The 12,561-nt window shown below is 43.2% G+C and overlaps 1 protein-coding gene across 8 annotated transcripts in view; it reads right to left on the reverse strand.

Moving 5' to 3' along the window:
- FAM13A (family with sequence similarity 13 member A) overlaps positions 1-12,561 on the reverse strand; it is a 397,958-nt gene that overhangs the window by 306,676 nt on the left and 78,721 nt on the right. For all 8 annotated transcript variants that reach the window (XM_068233233.1, XM_068233239.1, XM_068233222.1 and 5 more), the window contains one exon: positions 10,096-10,276. In XM_068233233.1, the coding sequence (XP_068089334.1) occupies positions 10,096-10,276 (181 nt within the window). The remainder of the gene's footprint in view (positions 1-10,095; positions 10,277-12,561) is intronic.

Here is a 12,561-nt window from a genome sequence, read left to right on the forward strand (position 1 = left end):
CATATGACTATAGTAGGGATTAGATTGTAAGCTCCTCTGAGGACAGTTAGTAACAAGACTATGTACTCTGTACAGTGCTGCAGAAGATGTCAGTGCTATATAAATACTAAATAATAAGAATAATAATGCTAGCACAGTGCCTGAGCTCCCTCTTACTATGTCCAATTCATATTAACATGAAAGTTTATTGTAATCAGGCACACTAACAGCAGTTGTTATATTCCCAAACTGACACCAAGTATTGATCCATGTAAACTGCAGTCTACTATTACTTATGGGGAACTCTTGGAAAGAGAGTATAACGAGTTTATACCAATTATATATGGAAGTAGTGGCGTGTGTGTGTGTGTGTGTGTGTGTGTGTGTGTGTGTGTGTGTGTGTGTGTGTGTGTGTGTGTGTGTGTGTGTGTGTGTGTGTGTATATATATACATACCCTTCAATGCATGGCTGACAGCATACCTATGATTTAGCTGCAGGGAGATTTGGGTGCAGAGTAAAGCAGATATACGGCTCACCCTGCTCCTGCACAAGTCCCGGCAGCATTAGTTGTTATTCCCCCCTCCAGGTTGCAAATGGATAGTGGAGGAAAGATGTAATTTGCTTCAAGCTATTGCTGGAGGCTAAATTATAGTGTTTTTGTAGTAATTTGTATTCCGTCTTTTGACTGCGCCCACATTACCCATTGAGTGTTGCTATAGCCATAATTCCTATTATGGCCTATGGTGGCGCCAGCTGCGCTAAAATCTCCTGCGCTGTATTTACAGCACTCTTGTCTGAGATGCTTAGAACAAGGCAGTGGCACACATTTGAAGTATGGTTCTTGCACATTTACGGGCTGTCCGCTAACAATTCATGTGTGCCAGTATGTTTTGTATTCTGCAGCTTGGGCTTCCAGAGGAAAGGTGTACAAAGTTGCTGACATGTGAAGTGTTATAGGCACTTCATACATGTGTCCAGTCTGAAGTCTGGGCCTGAAGATCCAGCAGGGTGAGGGTGTCTGTGCTAAATCAGCAATGTGGTATTCACGCTGATTGCTGTTCATTTGAATAGGCAAATACAGCTATGAGAACATTAAAGTGCAATCTCTTTCAGTTCTAAGATGTTGTGTACCAGGACAAAAAATCTTTAGGTAAATAAATGTAACCTCAAATCAACAACACATAACATTACACATTGTCATTATTTGTTTAACTTCTACAGGACCATAGTAATTGAAATCTACATTCTGTGTTTCTCTTGTATCACTGACTAGATGTACATTTCGCTTTCCCTTGTATCTTGTGCTCCTGCCGTGACCGCACACACTCAGGTGCCACCTCTGCCCCCTCTGTGCCACATTCCATCCTCCTGTGCCAACTTCCTTTCCCTGTGCCAACTTTAGTTGACCTGTGCCTCTTTCTGCCCCTCCCTGTACCACCTTTTGTTCCCCTGTGCTTCCTTCCACTCCCCTGTGCCACCTTCCATCCCCTGTACCTCTATCTAACCTGTGCTACCTCTGCCCCCTTCTATGCTCCTTCAGCCTTGCAGACCAAGGTGCAGCAGAAGTAGTGCTGCTCTCACCTTACAGCAGAGTTCAGCAATGTGCATCTATCCACTCTATTTATGGCTCCCTCTAGTGCTGGCATCCTTTGCATGTCACGTGATTACAAGTGACATACAGGAAAAGATGTAGGGCAGGAGAGTGAGAAGGAGGCGGAGAGAAGAGGATGCACTGTATTGGAATCAGCTGGGAGGTGAGAGTTGCTTTTGCTGCACCTTACTCTGCGATATAGATTAGACTGGGAGAGCACAGGAGGGGGCGAGTGCCAGGGGCGAGTGCCAGGGTCTAGCCCCCCCCCCCAGCAAAAATGGCATCATAGCAGCATTATTGGGACGTTAGTATCGGCATGCCGTTCATATATTGGGTATTAATAACTCGACTAGAGATTGCAGCCACCCATCTATGACTACTGGCTGATATTGGGGGCCACCATTAATTGCTGGCAGATATTGGGAGCCATCTATGACTGCTGGCCATTTATGGGGGCCAATTGTGACTGCTAGTCAATACAAGGGGAAATCTATGACTGCTGGGAGACATTGGGAGCCATATGTAATTACTGGAAAATACTGTGCCACCCATGACTGTTGGCTGATATTGAGGGCCTTCTATGACATTGGGGGATACCTATGAATGCTGGCCAATATTGGGAGCCACCTACTACTGCTGGCCAATATCTAACATTGAGGGGACCTTTTGAATCCTGTTTGATATTGCAGGCTACCTGACAGCTGGTAGATATGAGAGGGGCTATGATTGCTAGCAAGAGACTTAGACTGCCTGTAACCTCTGGCCTAGAAGGCAGTAAACCTGTAAGTGTATCTGAGATGGTACATACTGCTGTATTTACACTTACCTGGGGCTTCCTTCAGCCCCATGTGGTCTGTGTGCTCTCTCACTGTCTTCCATGGCAGCTTCATTGTCCCATTGGAGCCTTTAGTATTTTCCGCAGTCGGGCCAGTTGTGTTCCTAAGTGAATGCACGGCACAAAATGCCCCCGGCGGAGGGAGTGCTACGGGGGCATGCACGCGGAAGAACCCTACTGCAGAAAATACCGGAAGCTACCACAGGACAATGGAGCAGCCGGGGAGAACGATTAGGGAGTCCAAGGACCACATGGGGCTGGAGGAAGCCCCGGTAATTACAGCAGTATGAACCGTCTAAGGTTTCCTTGAAATTTAAGTGGCTATGATAAGCACTGTCACACCACACTGTTGCTAACCTGACAATCACTCCTGTGTAGCTATCTCTCTAAGATGCAGTTCCTCAGAATAAAACCTTACCGGTTCTCTCTCTCCCAAACTGTTGGCCAATCTCTTAGAGGGAGATGAGGCCAAAGAAAATAATGTTGGTGTGATTGCGGCCAGGAACAATGGGTGCCACTATAGACACGCATTTTAAAATTCTGAATTACTGGCAACAGCCTGTCATTTGGGTGATGGAGGCACCTGAGAAGATAGCGGCAGGGAAGTTGTGCTACACTGCAGTGGAACGTTGTTGTGACAGTGCTGAGCATCATAGAGGCCATTTTATACACTAAAGAGTTCTGCTCTGTGGTAGATAAAACAGTGTTGGGAACAGTGGTGAAGAATTATAGCAGCTATTTTATGCACTGTATGACTCTGTAGTGGATACAATCAGGAGAAGGACAGCAGTGGAGCATCATAGCGGCTAGTTTATACATTATATAGCAGAGACAGTGGAGGAGCATTGTAGCGGCTAGTTTATCCACTACAGGCATACACTATTTTATCCATTACAGGGATCTAATTAAGGTGAGCATAGTGGCAGTATTAGAGTTAGGTGTAGGTAGGGGATACATTAAGGTTAGACATAGGTAGGGAGTAGGCTAGTGTTAGCCATGGGTGAGTGGTAGAGGTTAGTGTTAAGCATAGATGCAAGGAAGGTAAGTTCGAGAATAGGTTGCAATAGGTGATAGAAGCAAATTGGTAACACTGCTGATATTCTACTTTTAAATGTACGCAGATGAGGGTGGGGGAGGTTGGGTTCTCAGGAGTTGCAGCTTATGCTGGGTACACACGTTGAGATTTCCCGCTCGATTCGCGGTTCGATTCGATTATTTCAAACATGCTCGATAGGATTTCGATCGTTTTTGCCGTCGATTTTGCATACTTAACATGGAAAAAAACGATAGAAATCCAATCGAGCATGTTTGAAATAATCGAATTGAACCGTTCGTTCCCGCAAATCGAGCGGGAAATCTCAACGTGTGTACCCAGCATTAGAGAGGAATCAGTTGCACTCTTGTCCAAAAGGACACATGTAAAACAGGAGCCCGCTGCCACTGGGAATACTCTTTCTGAGCTTTATTTATTGCAATGAGTGCTAGCTTTGGAACAAAGCATGAACTGAATTTTTTGGGAGGAACTGAGTAATTATTTACTTCACCGTGAACCTAATTCTACTTTTGTCAGATTTGGTGTCACTGTACATATGGAGATTTTAAGAAATAATCCATAAAGAAGATTTTATGAAACTAACAGTACTGGTTGGAGTTTTGAATGTTGACTTTATTGAATCAGAGTATATGTTCAATTTTTGTTAAATAAATAATGGCTCAGTGGAATCTGTTTTGTGTTGTTTTGCAAGGTATATTTCAATAATTTTAGAAAATGTTAAGGACTAGATTGATTTTTTAGTGTATTCTACTTAGAAAAACTTAAAACTGAAAGAGGGTGTATTAGTACTTACCTGAGGCTTCCTCCAGCCCTATGAGGTGCTTGGGGTCTCTCAATGTCCTCCCCGGCTGCTACGTTCTCTCAGAAATCCTCCCGTAATCGAGTCATTCATCACCAGTCACGGCCTTCAGCGCATGCCCCCGTCATGGTCCCGTGCCCATGAGCCTTTTTCAGCTGTGCAGTACTACTGTGCAGGCACAGAATGCTCCAGGCTGCGGGAGCACGACCTGGGGTGTGAGCGTGGCCGAGCTGCGCATGTGCAGGAGAAGGCGGCTGGCCTGAGACCAAGAAAGAATGGAGTGGCTGGGGAGAACGTTGAGGGAGTCAAAGCAGCTCATGGGGCTGGAGGAAGCTCCAGGTAAGTACAAATTGGGCCACACAGCTCATCTCAGGTTCTCTTTAGAGCTCACTATACTGTAGGCCTATACATCTTCCTAGTCCTATTTAGGCACTTAGAGGCAGAACTTACCGTACTTGTATCTGGACAGAAGCTCTTTAATTCACAGATGTCTAAATAATCACTTTACCAGGTCATAAGTCCAGAAACTGGCCCCTTCTTGTACCACACTTTCAGCTCTATAGCAGCACTCTTCCCACATTGTCTAGACTGTACAGGAAGGTGAAGCTGTCCAGACAGCTGCAATAGCCCCAGCCACTGAGTCTGCTAACATTCTCAACTAGTCTGTTTATCTAAATGCGAAGAGACTGGGATCTAGGGAAGTGTAACAAAGTGGACTGAATGTATAGACTGAAGAAATTACTTTTGAATTGTGTGCAGTATAAAAAAAAAAATCACAAAAAAAATATCCTTCTTGCCCACTAGGTGGCATGAGATTGTATTGAGCGTAGCGAGTGCAGCAGTGCTTGTTGGAGTGCCAGGTAGAGAGAGCGAGTACCACACTGGTGGAAAGTGCTATATACCAAAGAGAGTCCCCTAAGTGGATTGGGACCCTCATTATGTGAGTGCACATTGCTCTATTCTGGCTGTGTTTTATTTTTTAAATAACGTGTACCCATTTGCTGAAATACACTGAGAGAATCCCTTTTCTGGTTATATTTGCTTGGAGTGCACAAGCCGGGTGCGCTTTCTGCACTGGAGGGATCTCTCGAGTGGAACGTGCTGCATCCTTTGGGAACTTATCACCAGCGCTGTGGCAATCTGCATGATTAGTCTGTTTATCTGGTCACATTTTTTAGTTGCCGATGCCTCCTGTCACATACCAGAAAATAACAGCAACTAAGATAGTAGCTGGTTTAGTGCTGGTTTAGGAGCCTACAGAGCGATTACGATTTGCCAAAATCGCAAACATGGAACCTGTAGCATTTTTTGACGGAAAGTGATGGTCCAAAATTGCTTTACTCTAAATCGCTCCGGAATCACTTTTAAGTTGCAAAATCAATCTAAAGGTGCCCTACGGTACAATAAAAAGTTCAATTATCCCTTTTATTCGACCTAAACAATCAAAACGAATGAAAGTTTAAAATAAGCTTTTTAGCGATCAAGAAAAAAAGAATCGATTATCCCATATTTTCACTAAAAATCCGATCGGACATGTAGGAATAATCTTTATATTCAAGCTAATGGAATAATCTAACAAAATTATCTAATCGAAAAAAATTGTTCAATGTATGGGCACCATCAGTGTTTTGAGAACGATTTTGCAATCGCAAGTGGGCGTCCAGCCTTATGTAGATTTTTACCTGGAGAGGGGATTAAAATAAATGAAAACTAAATAGTCCTTTTTTTAATTTTTGCTTATGAATTGCTAAAGGGAGACTTTTCAATAAGTCAAAGAATGTTAAACTGGCAGCAGCAACAGACTCTCCTTTCTCTACTGGATGACATTTGGTTACCTAGTAAGTGGTGTGTCAGTGACAACTCATATATAGGCAAAGGGACATAATGAGTCAGCAGTTATGTTATCTATATGGCCAATGTCTCATTAGGAGAGCCTTCCTGTCATGATGCATCTTATGTAATACATGCTTACACTAGGTTATTGATATAGCATTATGACAGGGCAAGAAATGCTGCAGATACCTTTGCCAGAATAAGACCCATAAAGATCACTTAGCGGGAGATGCCTCCTCTAAAGGGCCGTACAGTATTTTGCTGAATGCCTGGCAACTATTTGAGGAAAATGCTAAGCAATTGTTTAGCGGCGCCAACAGGAAATAAAATATTTTAATATAGTTCAAAAGAGGCGGCAATGGTGGACTCCTCCAAGAAAACTCAGAAATGCATTTCTGATTCTTCTAGAAGACAAAAAAGAAAAGTCGAACGCACCAAATAGTGCAGTAACGTTGATGTATAACTTACTATACCGAATATTAAATAAAAATGTCCACACAACGGTGGGTTGCCTCCAATTGCAACCACTGTATGCGCATATGGGGAAAACGATCATTCCCCCACTCAGGCTAGGAAGTCACTCTCTGTAGAAAGGAAAAGGGTAACACACCCATCCACCATGGTGTATATATCGATTCACACAGAGGCGCTCACATTCTTCTTGACACTTCTACGGTGGCTCCTTTTTGTATTTTTCCTCAGTAAGCGAGAAATAGACCCGTGAACTGCGTTGCAGATCTTTATTGGAGTAAGAAATAAGCTAACATGTTTCTGCTGATACGATACTGTTGTGTTCTCTGTGGGGAGGTGGATCCATCATTACCTCCACCTTTTAAACGGTTTTTAAATATTTTGGCACCTTTGTATATACACTATACAATCTTCTCGGAGAAGGCGAGTGCACCATTGCCGGCTCATTTTAATCCACCCTGAGTGGAGGGTAACTTTTGGCCCATTACTGCAGAGAGTGATTTTTTAACCTGAGTGGGACTGAGTCTCTTCTCCCCACTTGCCAACTGTGTGGCCACTGGTGCACTTTTGGGAATATAATTTATTCACTCAATATCCCCCCCCCCCCCCCCCCCCCCCCCCCCCCCACCAACAGTACTTGTTTTGCAAAAAGCTACAAATATTCATAGGTAATCAGTGTCTCAGCAGAGCTTAACCACCTCTGCAGATTTCCACAAAACATGCACTGTTGGTGGTACTTGAGGTCTGATTTGAGAAACTCGCTGTTTTCTCTCCACCCATTTTCCTGCCGTTAATTTCTTTAAGGATATCCAAGGTGAAAATAAACAGATGACATTAAAAATTGTAACTATCCTCCGTCTCCTAAAAATGACCTTTTATTTTATATTTAAATGTACTTTTTAAGATTTTACAGTTGCATGGTCTTTGCTCAATGACACATGCATTGAAGTATGCCAGAGCTAAAATCTATGAACCATTGACCCTTTTTATCTCTTTCCTGCTCTCAGAAGCCATTTACTGCCAGGAAAGTGTTTTATGGCTATACTTCCTTATCAGTTAGGGTTACCCTATAGTCCGACCCAGTCCCGACCCAGACAGAAACTGTTACTTACCTACCTGATGTTTAACACTTTCAGACAGAGAAAGAAAGAAGGGAAAACAGCATAGTAATTTGTGTGCTAGGCACTGTACATACACGTCTATCTCACCATGTCACCTCGGGTGTCCTTTAAGAAAAATGGCTAACAGAATCTGAAAGAATATAAGCGAATGTGTCCTCCCAATGCACTAATGCAAAACTATGGAACTAAACATGCATTGTAAACAATACCAACACTGTAATTACCAAGAGTCTCATCAGCAAAATTCAAAGAAGGTCTCTCTGGGCAGCTTTTGTTTACAATTTATTTCTGCAGTCCCAAAAACTCACCAATTTTCAATACAGAGTTGATCACTCAGATCATAGCCGCTAGTAATCTATGATGCCCCCAAATACCAGCCAGCCTTCGTTCAAAATTATGGTTTGGACCAGATGGAAGATTTTGATAGACGGCGCAGGGGCAGTAGGGGATAATGGGCATGAGTGGTGGTAGATCAAAGGCCCCCATCCATAGGGGTGGGGTGATTGAGTTTCAATAGAATTCATGCTACAATCCATTGAAAATCTGTGTTCAAATAAAATATCCCTCTCAATCAGATTCCAATCAGAGTGGGATTCTTTTTTCTGCCATACTGGGAAGCCATCTATGAGTGTGTGCCTGCCCTAAAGCTCCTGCACTACAAGATCCATTTCAGCTGATGCCACTCACACTTAATACATTTATGAAAATTGTACATGGTGCGCTGATGGCTGACAGCAAGTGTCCAGGCTAATGCAGGGTGGAACCTATCAGTCAATCCGGGGATAATATGTTTCCCAAAATTGTGGACTACAGTTAGGCAAATATGAGGAAGTCTCACTAAGGATGTATGGAGGAAACCTGGACTGTGGCTTTAATGTAGCTGAATATACTAATCTCTCCAATAAAGACACTACCTGGAGTAATCTGGAAAACTGACTGTAGGGTTTTCAGAGTTGTCAGAACTATTTCTTTTTTTATTCAAAGGTTACACTTCCCAAATTTCAGGAAGATGTGAAAATACTTTAAACAATTAATGCTATTCTATAATCAGGTACACCTCACGCCCAATTTAACGTGCAGCAATTTTAAATGTATTATGTTCAACATACAGCTTGGTACAGAAATTAAGATTGCGATTGCAAGGACAAAGTAAGGAATCTGTCCACACTGGTAAACAACTGGTTACAGCTAGGACTGATCAATGAGATGCAAACAAATATTCCTTGCTTTCAAAGTGCATGTAAATTATATGCAGTTTGAAATTCGACCAATCAAAATAACTTCCTGTCAATTTTTATTGGTCCACATTCAAGACTGCATAATATTTACATAATTTTGAATGTAAGGAGAAAATATTTGCATCTCATTGATAATCTCTGGTTAGAGAGCTTATACAAAGATCGAAAAGTACCAACTAGTAGCTTAATAATCACAAATCTTAAACATTACCTTTTTGTATGAAATGAGGCCCCCACAATTAAAAAAAAAACGGTTTTAAAATTGTGATCACGTGACCTCCCGAGTCTGGTGAGCCACTTTCAGGCTTTGTGGGTAGAGTAGCTACTGCTGCTTGGATTGCATTATTCTGCTGCTTGGTAGCTACTGCTGCTTGGATTGCATTATTCTGCACTATGGTAGGGATTAAAGAGACACTGAAGCGAAAAAAAAATTATGATATTATGATTTGTATGTGTAGTACAGCTAAAAAATAAAACATTAAGATCAGATACATCAGTCTAATTGTTTCCAGTACAGGAAGAGTTGAGAAACTCCAGTTGTTATCTCTATGCAAACAAGCCATTAAGCTCTCCGACTAAGTTAGTCGTGGAGAGGGCTGTTATCTGACTTTTATTATCTCAACTGTAAGTGAACTGTTTACTTTTTCTCTGCTAGAGGAGAGGTCATTACTTCACAGACTGCTCTGAAAGAATCATTTTGAATGCTGAGTGTTGTGTAATCTGCACATATTATAGAATAAGGCAATGTTAGAAAAAACACTATATACCTGAAAATAAAAGTGTGAGAATATTTTCTTTGCTGCTAATCTTCTAGTAATTATTCATAGTACACAACCAATTCATTATATCATATTTTTTTTTCGCTTCAGTGTCTCTTTAAATTGTGAACCCCTCTGAGGGACAGTTAGTGACAACACTTTATACTCTGTAAAACGCTGTGGAAGATGGTGGCGCTAAAAAAAATAATAAGTCTGATATGGTAGCATTAAGCACACCGAACTGTAGCAACTATGTTGGTTGTGTATTGTAGTGGTCCGCATTATAGCAATGCATGATTGACAATGAGATCATATTTTCTAGTAAGGTACTCCACTTTGTAGGGACACAGCCACAAGTACGGCAAAAATAAATGAATACTTATAGTTTAATTAGAAAGAAAAAGTAAAAACTTACTGAAAACAACTTGGTCCAAACACAGTGGCTAGATTGTAGACATTCATTTTATTTTCTGTATGCAGCTCTACCACTTGAGTCAGAAAGTGACAGAGGTACTTCAGCAGGCTGTAGTGTGTCTCTGGTAATTCATGTATCAACTCCTTTAAACTACTTTCTCTTTGTGTGTCACTTGCACTCTCTGTGAAGAAAACAAACACATCATTGTTGTATTACAAAACATGCCAGCATTTTCAATAGACACTCTAGTAATCCCAGTCTAGTGGAGGGTAAGAGTCTCATTCCTCAATTAAAACGGTGCTGTTTATACACAAATATAAAAGAGAAGTGGAAGACAAGTGGGAATAGCATGTCAAATATACCATAATTACAGCCATTACACCGTGCTTTCAAATCATGGAGGATGAAACATCCCAACTAACCTATGTTAATTACCTATCTGCCTCTTAGGTTAATAACTACTGACAGAAAATTCCTTCCAAGAAGAGCATACACGATGTCTCTCCAACTATGGCATAAATGACTGTGTGTGTGAGATTCTGGCATCAGTCATTTGAGTGCCAGAGAGGCAGTTCAGCTGCTTATCGCAACTTTTGCTGTCTGATCCCTCTCACTTTGCTACCTGTAACTAATCCTTGTCCTCCTGATGCCTAACTTTAACCTTTTCACCTAATGTTAACATCTTCCTTACAGCACACCCAAAATAATTAAAACAATAAATAGTTTGATACTTACCTCAGTAGTTGGAAGCCTCTGGACAGGCATCCTGGATCCCCCTCTGTAGCTCACCGTGTCCCTCTTTATCTTGTGGCTGTACTCTCAGCTGTTGGCAAGCACATCTGGACTGGGAATGTGCAAGTAAAAATTTTTACCGGGCATACATGGACCTTACGTGCTTATGCCCAGTTTCAATGTGTTTGTCCCTGTCCACTCGCAGCCAGAAGAAACCCATTCAACCCGCGCTGAGTCGAACAGGTACAGATGAACAATGATGGAACAGTGTGCTGTTAGAGGACCATCTTCCAGAGTCTTCCCACTACTGATGTACTGTAAGTGTCTAACTTTTTTCCCCACTTCAGGTGTACATTAAACATAACCTCTTATCTGAGTGGAGCTAGATATCTTGGAGCTCCCTTATTATTAAGGGAGGCTTCCACATTTCACCATTCCTCTATGTTCCTGAAAAGCCTGACATAAAACAAGCATGGCCGGTTCACAGCATTCCTACCTATTCATGTAGAGCAATATAATCCAACTTGCAGACAGCCGTTTCAGGCTATCCTGGCTTTCATCATTGCATATACTGTACTGTTTGTAAGTACGCAAGGCCAGGGAAGTAGGAGTTTAGAGTACCCTGTATGGACTGATATTAGTCTGTGGGTAAAACTTGGAAAGTAGGAGTGTTACGGAAGCAAAAACCAATAAGATTTTAGGGAGGTTAAAATTACCCATTTAGTCCTTCACAACATCCTAGTGGGTCTGGTTCTCCATGACTTACAATGTACTTGAAATTATATATAGCATTTTGAGATAGGCATGAATATATACCAGCGATGGCAAACCTATGGCATGTGTGCCCGAGCCGCCACACAAAGCCGTCTCTGTGGGCATGCGTGCTGTGTCCCCATCGCCACCAATCAATACAACCGCCGCATGTCTGGAGAGGGTGGAGCGGAAGCAGCACAGAGATGCTTAGCAACACTCCGCCCCCCCCCCTCCTGCTCAGGCCTGTTAGTTGGTGGAGGTGGAGCGGCCGTGCACGGAGCTACCGTGCACTGTTAAGCTCTGCCCCGTGCAGTTGCTCCATAGTGGTTGCCCAGGTAGTAATATGGCCTTGAAAGTGCTGCAGCCAGGAGCACTCCAGCCCAGCCAAGATCGCTTAGCATAGTCTGCATATACAGAGCTAAGTCTGAATAATCGGGCCAGGTATGTTCTGTGGCGTGGAGCGGGAAGGCTGTTTGTGGTGGTGGAGGCATAAGACTGTCTGTGGGGTGGAGGGAGAGGCCGTTTGTGGTGGAAGCGGGAGACTGTCAGTGGTGTGGAGAGGGGAGGCTGTTTGTGGTGGTGGAGGCATAAGACTGTCTGTGGGGTGGAGAAGGAGGCCGTTTGTGGTGGAAGCGGGAGACTGTCAGTGGGGTGGAGGGGGGAGGCTGTTTGTGGTGGTGGAGGCATAAGACTGTCTGTGGGGTGGAGGGAGAGGCCGTTTGTGGTGGAAGCGGGAGACTGTCAGTGGTGTGGAGAGGGGAGGCTGTTTGTGGTGGTGGAGGCATAAGACTGTCTGTGGGGTGGAGAAGGAGGCCGTTTGTGGTGGAAGCGGGAGACTGTCAGTGGGGTGGAGGGGGGAGGCTGTTTGTGGTGGTGGAGGCATAAGACTGTCTGTGGGGTGGAGAAGGAGGCCGTTTGTGGTGGAAGCGGGAGACTGTCAGTGGGGTGGAGGGGGGAGGCTGTTTGTGGTGGTGGAGGCAT

The sequence above is a fragment of the Hyperolius riggenbachi genome, chromosome 1 (assembly GCF_040937935.1).
Source record: "Hyperolius riggenbachi isolate aHypRig1 chromosome 1, aHypRig1.pri, whole genome shotgun sequence".
NCBI classification, from domain to species: domain Eukaryota; kingdom Metazoa; phylum Chordata; class Amphibia; order Anura; family Hyperoliidae; genus Hyperolius; species Hyperolius riggenbachi.